This window comes from Rana temporaria, chromosome 11, assembly GCF_905171775.1.
Source record: "Rana temporaria chromosome 11, aRanTem1.1, whole genome shotgun sequence".
NCBI classification, from domain to species: Eukaryota; Metazoa; Chordata; class Amphibia; order Anura; family Ranidae; genus Rana; species Rana temporaria.
Window position 1 is genome coordinate 106,323,921 of NC_053499.1, and position 12,050 is coordinate 106,335,970.

The 12,050-nt window shown below is 46.8% G+C and overlaps 1 protein-coding gene across 1 annotated transcript in view; it reads right to left on the reverse strand.

The window, feature by feature from the left end:
* Positions 1–10,170, reverse strand: part of RCE1 (Ras converting CAAX endopeptidase 1) — a 181,139-nt gene extending 170,969 nt beyond the window's left edge. The window contains exons 1-2 of the mRNA XM_040328796.1: positions 10,000–10,170; positions 9,722–9,824 (exon numbers count right to left, since the gene is read on the reverse strand). Coding sequence (XP_040184730.1) covers positions 9,722–9,824; positions 10,000–10,121 — 225 coding nt within the window. The 5' untranslated portion in view covers positions 10,122–10,170. The remainder of the gene's footprint in view (positions 1–9,721; positions 9,825–9,999) is intronic.
* Between the last annotated feature and the right edge of the window lie 1,880 nt (positions 10,171–12,050).

The window sequence follows — 12,050 nt, forward strand, 5'->3', positions numbered from 1 at the left end:
AGTCTGTGTTGTTCAAGCAGTAAGCTGGTCTCATGTGTGGCTTTCTGGGCGATTCCAGGGATATCCCTCCTCGTGGAATATTGGGGTGATTTTCGTTATGGGAAGAAGGGAACGTTGACGGGGATATCATACCGATACCGTCGCAATTGGTTGGTAGCAGTGGGATTTTTCCCTTCTATTCCCCTTCACACCCGGATTCCAAGCAGACACTGGAAGAACTACTGGAAGTTCGTGGAAGGATTGCTAGCAACAAAACCAAGCGGGTCATCATAGCAGAATCAATGGAGCTAGACCAGGAGGACGGGATTGCAGCAACGCCAGCAGTACAAGAGATGGAGACACCAGTGATTCAGGAGGAGGAATCGCCAGCCAACAAGCTAATGAGAGAGAAGCTAGCGTGGTTCGGCCCGAACCCAACGCCAGATGTGGTACTGAAAGTGATGGACATGTTAGTAAACGCAGAGCTACAGTTAAAACTGGCAGCAGTCCAACAAGCAGCCGCACCTTCTACGAACAGTGAGTACAGCACAGCAGACGCAAGGAAGATTCCGTTTAGCGCTTTTAAAGCTTTTGATGAAAAGGACTGTGAGATTGATAACTTCCTGGCGGATTTTGAGCGACAATGTAACCTGCACCGAATAGCTAGAGGAGACTGGGTTGCAATATTGTCAGGCAAACTGTCAGGCAAAGCTTCTGATGCTTTCCGGACCGTGCCAGATCAGGATATTCATAGCTACGCCCGGGTTAAAGAAGTGCTCCTGGCTCGTTATGCAGTAACCCCAGAGTCCCACCGACAGAAGTTCAGGGACTCACGCAAAACCACGAAAGACTCTTATGCGGAATGGGCATGCCAATTGTCCAGGTCGGCCTCTAACTGGGCTAACAGCAGCCAGGCCACCACCGCAGAGGACATTTTGCAACTAATGCTCCTGGAGCAATTTTACAATCACATCCAGACGGACGTCAAGGATTGGGTGAGAGATCGCAGGCCCATGACTCTACCAGAGGCCGCGAAGTTGGCGGATGAATATGCAGATACTCGCAAGACAAACCAGGTCACACCACAGGAACAACCTCCACCACAAACGGTGCCCTCACACCCACCAACCGCTAGATACCAACCTCCTAACAGACCGGTGACATCTAGCCCTCGCTATCATCGCCAGGAGGGCAACGAACAACGCTGCTTCCGGTGCAAACAGCTGGGTCACTTCAAGCAGAATTGCCCCATGAATGACAACACCAGGTCAAATTGGTCTCAACCTGGGTACCGCCCACCAGCAGCAGCCCATTGTGTAGACTCGGCTTGGGATCCAAAGGAGCTGGGTCAGGAAGAACCATTGGGCACCCCTTACGAAGCCCTCATGGTACAATCTGTTATTACGGACAACAGGGAACACCATTGTCAGCTGGTCATGGGCGACAGCCCTGAGCCGGAGGGGCCCTGGAGGGAGCTGGGCAGAGAGAGGCACCGCCGGCCACCCTTCAAGAAGAAGAGGTCCTGGAAGCCGTATAACAAGCTGACCTGGGAGGAGAAGAAGCGACTGGAGGAGAGGGAGTCGCAGCGGGCGTCCCAGATGCGTGCCGAGATGTTCGCCAAGGGCCCACCGGTGGCCCCTTACACCACCACCCAGTTCCTGATGATGAAGGACCACGTGGAGAGCCTGCAGGACATGAGCAAGCAGGAGCTGATCCGTGAGTACATAGAGCTGGAGGAGTGCATAAGCCGCATGGAGGAGGAGAACAACCACCTGAGGTCACAGCAGCATGAACTGGAGATGGAGCTGGAGAAGCTCCAAGAGGAGAACCGGCGGCTGCGGAGGGAGCAGGGGGTGGCTGACCTTATGGGGCTCTGATTCCCCTCCCCCCCCCCCCCGGACTCTGAGCACCAGTGCTACAGCATTTCAACAAATATAACTTTTTCTTTTTATGAATCTCCTGGGATTGTCACTTCAGAGCCATAACCTGCCCCCTCCCATAGCGGGACACCTAGACGGCGGCGCACAGACCCATTCGCTGTCTTCACACTGACTTCTGGTGACTTTGCAGATCGCACAAAGACTTGGGGACTGACCGGCGTGTGATCTGACGACCCGGTGACATACCTGAGTCTGAAGCAGTTGCCAAGGGAGGTCAGTCATGCCAAACGGAGTTAACCTCTGACTAATAGCTCTGAACCCGTCAACCCTACTGGACCAGGGAAGGTCCAACCGGGTTTGCCGGAGCAGGGAGCAAAAGGGGGGCCATTGTGATACATTTGCCTATATGTCTCAGTTTACTGCTCCCTGCTAGCCAGGTTATTGATGTGCTAATGTCCCCTCACTATTTCTAAAGGTTAATTAATCTATTGTGTTGTGTGAAGGAGAGCTGGGTTTAAGTGGCTTGGGTTAATTATTCTGATTGCTTCATTGTGGTAATTATCTCTCTATATGCGGGGTCGAGCGGTCTGGTTGATGTATTCAGTACAGCTAGTGCTCAGCGTCATTGATGTCATTGTCTAAAGAAAATGTGTTTCAGCATCGGCCCCGTCGTGTCTACCTACTCATCTGTATGGAAGCCCCAGTGTGAGGGGGGCGGAGATTTGTCATTGTAACAGTTTTGGAAATGACATATAAGCTGTGTGATATAACATTAAAGTCTGTGTTGTTCAAGCAGTAAGCTGGTCTCATGTGTGGCTTTCTGGGCGATTCCAGGGATATCCCTCCTCGTGGAATATTGGGGTGATTTTCGTTATGGGAAGAAGGGAACGTTGACGGGGATATCATACCGATACCGTCACACAGCCCTATATGGCTCAATGCACAATACATGGAGGTGGGGAAACTACAATACAGTAAAAGGTGGCAGCAGTATGGTAATAACTACCTGTATCAAATATTCCAAAATGGAGAGCTGCGTACTTTTGCCGCTCTCCAGGAGGAATTTCAGCTTCCCAGTTCCATGCAATTCTACTACATCCAACTCCAACACGCGGTAAGGGCTGAAAATGATGTAGATGCCTGGGTTCAGACTAACGCTCCAATTTTTAACTATGGTGGAGGTGTCATCATATAAAGGCTTCATATCTTGTAGTTATGCTATGCTCCTTAATTTGTTTATGCCTGATCTGACCCGAAAGGTGATAGCCCAATGGGAGGGAGACATTGGGCCTTTTGAGGAGGAACAATGGGAGGAGGCACTTTTGGCAGTCTCTCAGTGTTCGCTGAATGTTGCCCAGTGCTTGTCGCAGCTGTACATACTTCTCTGAGTTCACTATATGCCCGCAGACTGGGGGTGCGTGATGATCCCTCGTGCACACGTTGCATGCGGGATCATGGCGACTTGATACACCTGCTGTGGCGCTGCCCTAAACTACAGTGGGGATCGAAAGTTTGGGCACCCCAGGTAAAAATTTGTATCAATGTGCATAACGAAGCCAAGGAAAGATGGAAAAATCTCCAAAAGGCATCAAATTACAGATTTGACATTCTTATAATATGTCAAAAAAATTTAGATTTTAGTTTTATTTCTATCATTTACACTTTCAAAATTACAGAAAACAAAAAAATGGCGTCTGCAAAAGTTTGGGCACCATGCAGAGTTAATATCTTGTACTGCCCCCTTTGGCAAGTATCACAGCTTGTAAACGCTTTTTGTAGCCAGCCAAGAGTCTTTCAATTCTTGTTTGAGGTATCTTTGCCCATTCTTCCTTACAAAAGTCTTCCAGTTCTTTGAGATTTCTGGGCTGTCTGTCACGCACTGCTCTTTTAAGCTCCATCCATAGATTTTCAATTATGTTGAGGTCAGGAGATTGTGAAGGCCATGGCAAAACCTTCTGTTAACGCCTCTTGATGTAATCCCCCATGGATTTTGAGGTGTGTTTAGGATCATTATCCATTTGTAGAAGCCATCCTCTCTTTAACTTCAGCTTTTTCACAGATGGCATCAAGTTACCATCCAAAATTTGCTGAAATTTTATTGAATCCATTTTTCCTTCTACTCGTGAAATTTTCCCTGTGCCACTGGCTGCAATACAACCCCAAAGCATTATTGATCCACCCCCCATGCTCAACAGTTGGACAGAGGTTCTTTTAATTAAATTCTGTGCCCTTTCTTCTCCAAACGTACCTTTGCTCATTCCGGCCAAAAAGTTATATTTTAACCTCATCGGTCCACAGAACTTGTTTCCAAAATGCATCAGGCTTGTCTATATGTTCATTTGCAAAGTTCAAACACTGATTTTTGTGCTGAGGACGTAAAAGAGGTTTTCTTCTGATGACTCTTCCATGAAGACCATATTTGTACAAGTATCTCTTTATAGTGGAATAGTGTACCACAACTCCAGTGTCTGCCAGATGTTTTTGCACAAAGCAATAAATAAACGTTTATTGCAATTATTTTTATCAAAAATATGTAGAAGAGTACGTATCAGCCTAAACTGAAGAAAAAATATGTTTTTTTTATATTATAGCAAAAAGTAAAAAATATTGCTTTTCTTTCAAAATTGTTGCTCTTTTTGTTTATAGCGCAAAAAAAACTGCAGAGGTGATCAAATACCACCAAAAGAAAGCTCTATTTGTGGGGAAAAAAAGGACATCAATTTCAGTTGGGAGCCATGTCGCATGACCGTGAAATTGTCAGTTAAATCAACGCAGTGCCGAATCGCAAAAAGTGCTCTGGTCTTTCACAGAGAGGAAGAATGGGGAAATGCTGATGTAAACAAGCATTTCCCCATTTTGCCTAGTGATAGGACACTGATCACTGCTCCCTGTTATTGGGAGCAGTGATCTGTGAAACGATCGCGGGACTCCCGGTGGACATCGAGTCCGCAGGACCCACGGTCACACTCACGGAACTCTCGGCGGGCAGCGTGCACGCTCCGCCGGCCCACAATGCCGCGTCTTAAACTTCACCCGCACTGCTCCCCAGCCTGACAGATCACCGGAAATTAGTGCAGGGAGAAACTGCAGGCTGCGGGAGGGAAGGAGGGATGCCGCTTGGAGCAGGCATGAATCGGGGGGGGGCATTACAGGGGGGGCAATCTGAGTGATGGGGGCACATCTGGACCCCCCCCAGCACCATGCAGCACCTGAAGCCGGTGGGAGTAGAAGGGGGATGCCGGCTAATGATGGTAGCTGCGGGGATCAGGTGGACGGGGGTAATCAGTGCTGGGGGGGGGGGATGAAGGGGATAGGAAAGTGGAGTGGGGGGGCAATTTTAGGTGGAAGGGAGCAGTGGGAGGTGAAGAAGCAGGGGGCAGGGAAGCATGGGGGGTGCGGTCACATTAGAGGTTAATAACTCTGATCAGTGGGTTGTAATCCGCTGATCAGAGTTATACAATTGTTCAGCAGAGTCTGTTCAGGAGAGGGAGAAATTACATGCGTATGGACTTGGCCACTTGCATGCACTTTTTAGGTCCGTACGGACCTGGCAGTTAAAGGCTTAAAAAAATACACGTTATTTTAGGGATCGACAGATTATCGGTACGGCCAATTATTGCAGGCCGATATCAGCATTTTTAAGAAACTTGATATTGATCACAAACTAGACCGATTTTAACGATATTTGTCTCCTTGGGCCGCGGCCATGTTTTTTGGGGTCCAGAAGCCTGCAGAGTACAGTCCCAGTGCGCAGGGGCACAAGGAACACGCGCACACAACGTCATTACGTCTCCGCGCACTGGGCCTATCGAGTCTGACAGGCCTCCCTTGCCTCGCCTTTTGGACAGACATGGCAGCCTGTCACCTACCTGATGGTTTTGCACAAAGCAATAAATAAACGTTTATTGCAATTATTTTTATCAAAAATATGTAGAAGAGTACGTATCAGCCTAAACTGAAGAAAAAATATGTTTTTTTATATTATAGCAAAAAGTTAAAAATATTGCTTTTTTTTCAAAATTGTTTCTCTTTTTGTTTATAGCGCAAAAAAACTGCAGAGGTGATCAAATACCACCAAAAGAAAGCTCTATTTGTGGGGAAAAAAAGGACATCAATTTCAGTTGGGAGCCATGTCGCATGATCGTGAAATTGTCAGTTAAATCAACGCAGTGCCGAATCGCAAAAAGTGCTCTGGTCTTTGGGCAGCCAAATGGTCCGGGGCTGAAGTGGCCAATCATGATTTTAGCGAATTTTTAGCAAAAAGTATTGATTTGATAAACATTTGTGCAAATATCGTGGGACTTTAAAAATCAGTAGCACCTTTTTATTCTACTGGTCATGTGCTTTCAGAAAATATATGGTTTGTAGGGTCTTTAACAAACTATAAAAGCTATAAGTGAAAAATTAAAAAGCAAAGGAAAAATTGCAAAAATGGCCACCTGGGTGTAAAAATAGAGTCTGGCAGCGAAAGGGTTAATGCAGTTAAAAAAAAAAAAAACTCTCTCCCAGACAGTGGACAACTCTTTCATGCCTAAAATTTAAAGGTACCATCGTTTGAATTGGAGTGAGAGTAAAACATTGATTGTCATTGGAGAAAGTATATTGATCCAAAGAGGCTATCATTATGTGAGGCATATGTGTGCAGTGAGTGAAACCAAACGCTGGCAGTGGTTATTTGCAACAAATGGTGGAGTAGAATTTATTTAATATTTAGAGTATTTATCCCTGGAGGACAATAGAAACATGTTTATACAGTGTGGTGGACTATTTTGGGACTTTATATGGACTTTATTTTTATTCACGTTTTTTTGATTGCTTTACGCGTCCCAAAATCTGCAATTATTTGCAAGGTTTTTTGTATGTATTTTAAGAATTACTAAGGAGGTTGCAGCATTCTATTTTAGTCTTGTTTATGTGTTTGTTAGTATATTTTCTATGGTTTTATTTTACAATTTTTTTATTATAGTATTGGGTGGTTTAATATACCCCTTCTAAGGCATGGTGGAGATTGGGTGTATTTATTTATTAATGTGCAATTTAACACTGTGGGGGTTATTTACGAAAGGCAAATCCACTTTGCACTACAAGTGCACCTGAAAGTGCACTTGTAAGTGCAGTCGCTGTAGAGCACTGTAGATCTGAGGGGAAGCTCTGTTGATTTTATCATCCAATCATGTGCAAGCAAAAATTATGTTTTTTATTTTCCTTGCATGTCCCCTTTCAGATCTCCAGCAAGTGCACTTGTAGTGCAAAGTGGATTTGCCTTTCATAAATAACCGCCTGTAACTGTATCTGAAAATTACAGTATAGTATTGAGTAGGGTGATACCGATACTAGTATCAGTATCGGTACCGATACCGAGCATTTCCCCAGGTACTTGTACTTGGGTGGAAATGCTCCGATGCTTTACCCGATACTTGGGCAGTCAGGGGTGATCGGTGCGGCAAGGGAGTTACAAGCACTGATCTGCCCCCTTTTCAGCTGTTTCAGTTGAAAGTTAGACAGCGGTGATCGGTGCTTGTAACTCCCCTAAAGCCGCACCGATCACCACTGACTGTCCCCGTGCTTTCCCGCTCCGTGCATCTCTCCCCCCTCCCCCCTCTGGGCAGCTCTCCCCCCTCCGTGCAGCTCTTCCCCCTCCATGGTCCGTGCAGCTCTCCACCCTCCGTGCAGCTCTCCACCCTCCGTGCAGCTCTCCACCCTCCGTGCAGCTCACCCCCCTCCGTGCAGCTCACCCCCCTCAATTTGTCAGGATGGAGAGCGGAGGTAGGAGCTGCTAGATCCGGCTCCTACATTTTCCGAATGAACAGACTCTGTCCATTTACATAACTGAGCATCGTAACCTGTATGCTTCAGTTTATGAATGTAGAGGAGATTCTCTCCATTCATTTTAGCTGAGGCTGCAGAGAAAGGGACTGGGGAATCTGTGTCCTTAGTCCATTTCTCTGATTCAGACCAGAGCGTTTAAGGATTTCCGTAGTGACCTGTAGTGATGGAGTATGGAGGCTGCCACTGCTTACTGCTTCTCCTTCTAAAAAGATTAGCTCCCTGGCCATCAGGATGTTCTAAGGCTTCAATAGCCTTGTCAGGGAAATGGGCAATCTTGCCAACACCCACCATGGCCTGCATCAGGTGCGCTCCGTGCGCATTAACGTGTGCAGATGCGCGGCTGCCCGAAAGGGCGTACACCGATGAGCGACATGTTAACAGGCGTACGCAAATACAATACGTGACCTGTGTTCCTTGTGTTCCTGTATTCTGATCTTGGACTTCCCATTACCGACCCGGCTTCCACTACCCGCTTATCCTGTCTTCCCGGTTTGATCCCTGGCTTGTATCCTGACCTGCTTCACTACTTGATACCGGCTTGGCGCACCGACTCTGCTTCTGCCTGTCCTACCAATTACCGACCCTGGCTCTTTCCAGTATTACTGCCTGAATCCCAAACCTGCTATTGACTGATCCTGCTGTATTTATGGTCTGTGCCCAGTGGAGGACTGTTGAGTTCCGCAAGTGGTCCGCCGACACAGGGTGGAACAAAGCAGCCCTGAGGTACCAATATTGGTTGGGACTATCCGAAGTGCTCAAAGATGAGTTGGCCAGAGTGCAGACTCCTGCCTCACTTGAGGGTCTCATTCAATTGGCTATACAACTTGACAGACGCCTGCGGGAGCGACGGTCTCTGCTTCATCAGCATCGGTAAACTTCTACTGCAACCATCCCTGGGGCTGAACCTATGCAAATTGGCTTGGTCCGTCCTGCTTTAACCCCCGATGAAAGACTTTGTTGCCAACAGGCCAGCCTATTCCTCTATTGTGGTGGAACTGGACATTTCATTCACAACTGCCCCCTCCTCAGCCCCCCTAATACTTACCTGAGCCCCATCTCTATCCAGCGATGCTGCACAAGAGCCTCGGCTGTCCGGGCACTCTCCCTCATTGGCTGAGACAGCTGTCAATTAAAGTCAGTGAGCCAATGAGGAAAGAGAGGGGACAGGGCCGAGCCACAGATCCATGTCTGAATGGACACACAGAGCATCGGCTCGGCTACTCCCATAGCAAGCTGCTTGCTGTGGGGGCAATAGGCAGAAGGAAGGGGCCAGGAGCGCCAGCGAGGGACCCGAGAAGAGGAGGATCTGGGCTGCTCTGTGCAAATCCACTGCACAGCGCAGGTAAGTATAACAGGTTTGTTATTTTTAAACAAAAAAAACCTTTAGGTTTTGCCCTGCTGAAGCTTAACTGACCAACGTTAGGTCTGTGGACAGGCAGACGTAAACGGATACCTCAGATATGTCACATACACAGACCTTTTCCATTTTTTTCAGACCTAGACAGACTCGGAGGTAATTGGACGCATGGCCATTTACATATACCAGTTCATAGACTAATATTGAGCTTCTGTTCAGATCTGCCTGAAAACTGACAGTCAGATCTGATTTGACTGCCTATGCAAACTGCATTCAGGTGCAGTCTAAAATAAATAGCACAGATTCAGCCTAAAACGCATTTATCCTGGATGTTAGAAGCACATTAGCCCTTACCAACAGGGATGAGCATGAACTATCACACCAGGAAGCTGTCACTGCAAACAGCCAATCATAAGTGATCTAGGCACTATCTGCACATTTACACTTACATCACCAATACCACATATGTAAGCTATGGCTTGTGCAAAGTCAAGTTTTGGAATCAAGATGAAATATGGGTTGTAGAGAGGAAAAGAAAAAAAAACCCTGCCCTGGTGAAAATACTACAACGCTTACTGCTGCCTTCTTCAGACAGAAGGTTCTGAGATACAGCTCTCATAGTGTGGAACAATAAATATGTACTGGGACACAGATTTCGGTTTTAGCTTCTACATACCTTGATTCCAGTTAACTCCTTCCATACTGACAGGAATAATGGGGACAATGAGGATACAATCAGTACGCTGGTAAACCTCCTCTTGATCACAGCAGGGTGGTCTCTGTATGAAAAAAAAAGAAACATATTTGTGGATCGTTCATCAGTCACATCTCAGCCTGGAATCCAGGGAAAGTTTCCTCTCACTTTCCTGACAAGTATATAGTTTCCTGTAGGATAATCTCTGTCCCCTCTATGGTCTCCATATTGTTACCCCAGTGGTCCTCCTACAGCCATACCTGGGAAGGTCACTCTTCCATACATACAAGCTGCCTACATAAGAACATGCCAGTGTGAGACAACAGAGTATAGACACCCTGCACAGCCCAGAGCCAGGATCCCCTTCATGATCCTCAGACATGGCTGCCACAGCTTCTGTGATAGATGAGAACTAAGCATCCTCTGCATCCCTTTAGATAGGAGATGTTTCATGCTCTTCCCTGCTGGCCAATAGGGGGCAGATACTTTTAACAGTTACTCTGTTTTAAGAACATTTGGGGGCTGCCATTGCCGACCTCTGCTTTCACAATGCTAGTTTGCTGTCATGCTGATGCATTGACTTTAGTGCTTTCCGAGTCTTTGATCTGTACCAAATATAGAGATAAGAAACTCTGGCACTTTTATACCCTAGTAAAAACTAGGTTCACACAGGCCGTAGTTTCTACCTCCCTCTGAAAAGCAATCTGCATTGAATTGCTTTTCAAGAGAAGTATAACTAAGTGATTTTTCATGGAACTAATGTGTTGTGACAGCGAGAAGCACAAAGCTATTAACCCCCTGCATACCAGATGTTCAGCTACAGGAAGGGGACAGGGCATCCCTGCATTGAAGATTTCTCCAGGTTTCAGCTGCCTGCAGGATGTGGGAAATACTTCATTACAAGTAAATGATGTCACTGAAGCTGTAGAGAGGAAAAAAAAAAAAAACCTTCAGCTTAAAAGATGAACTTCACTGACAATAAAGCCAAAAATTAAGACTTAGCAGCTTCAAGTAAAAATCACATATTTACCAGCCCCAGACGTCCATTGATGTCATTACTAGCACCTATAGATCGCTGATTTTGTTCCCATATCGCCATCTTGGATTCCGAAGCTGCCTGAGACTTTGTGACCACTCACAGCTAGGGCTGGGGAAAAAAATCGATTTGATTTAAAAATCGAGTTGGTAGGTCAAATCGATTAATATTTTCAAAAAATCGATTTGTTTTTCCACAGGACCGGCGCTGACATCACGCCAGTCCTGGGGAGCTGCGGTCAGGAGTTTTTAGGCGAGACAGTGACTTCTGCCTGGTCCGCAAGGCCGGACGCAGCGGACTAGGCCGAAGCCGTGGCCTCACCAAAAACTCCTGCCCGCAGCTCCCCAGGACCGGCGCTGACACCGCTCCGGTCCTGAGGAGCTGCAGGCAGGAGTTTTTGGGTGAGGCCATGACTTCGGCCTAGTCCACAAGGCCGGACGCCGCGGACTAGGCCTAAGCAGCAGCCTCACCTAAAAACTCCTTCCCGCAGCTCCCCAGTGCTGACACAGGACCGGTCCTCAGGAGCTGCAGGCAGGAGTTTTTAGGCGAGGCCTAGTCCGAGAGGCCAGACGCCGCGGCCTCCCCTAAAAACTCCTGCCCGCAGCAGCAGCTGCTCAGGACCGGCGCGGTGTCCATAAAAAAAAAAAAACTTGCCATCCGGGGCCCCCTATTGGGCACGGCCCATGGGCTTGAGCCCAGTCAAGCCCAATGGTAAGTCCGGCCCTGCTCAGAGTGAATTTTCACTACCAAAAGCGGTAACCCCAAGCCACACTCAGGATGGCATCGCAGGATCTACAATTACCTTGCCCCTAGGATCCTGCAATGTCTCCTCGCTGTATCTGCGAGCTGTCTCCTCCTCCGCTCCATTCACAGTGCCCGAGTGCCAAGCTCCGTTCTCTGCGAGCAATGCGACAGACAGGGACGGAGTTCAGCGCCAAATTCAAAAAATTAAAAACACAGTATACATACAGTACAGTAGTGCCTGAAAACTGGAGATTCTTCATAGCAACCAAAAAGTGTCCCTTTACGTCAAAAGTGGTTTTAGAGCAGCTAGAAAACAGCGATAATAAATTATAATCACTTTCAGAATTGAGCGATAGCGATTTGTGGGGAAATTTGTTATCAAACATTGAAAGTAATGACAGCGACAATTCTGTAACTGAGCAAATTTCAGTGTTTTTGATTTGATTACATTATTGAATAATTTTTATTATATTATTATTTGTTATAATTAGTTATTTATTACATTATAATTTATGATTTAGTGTTTCAAAC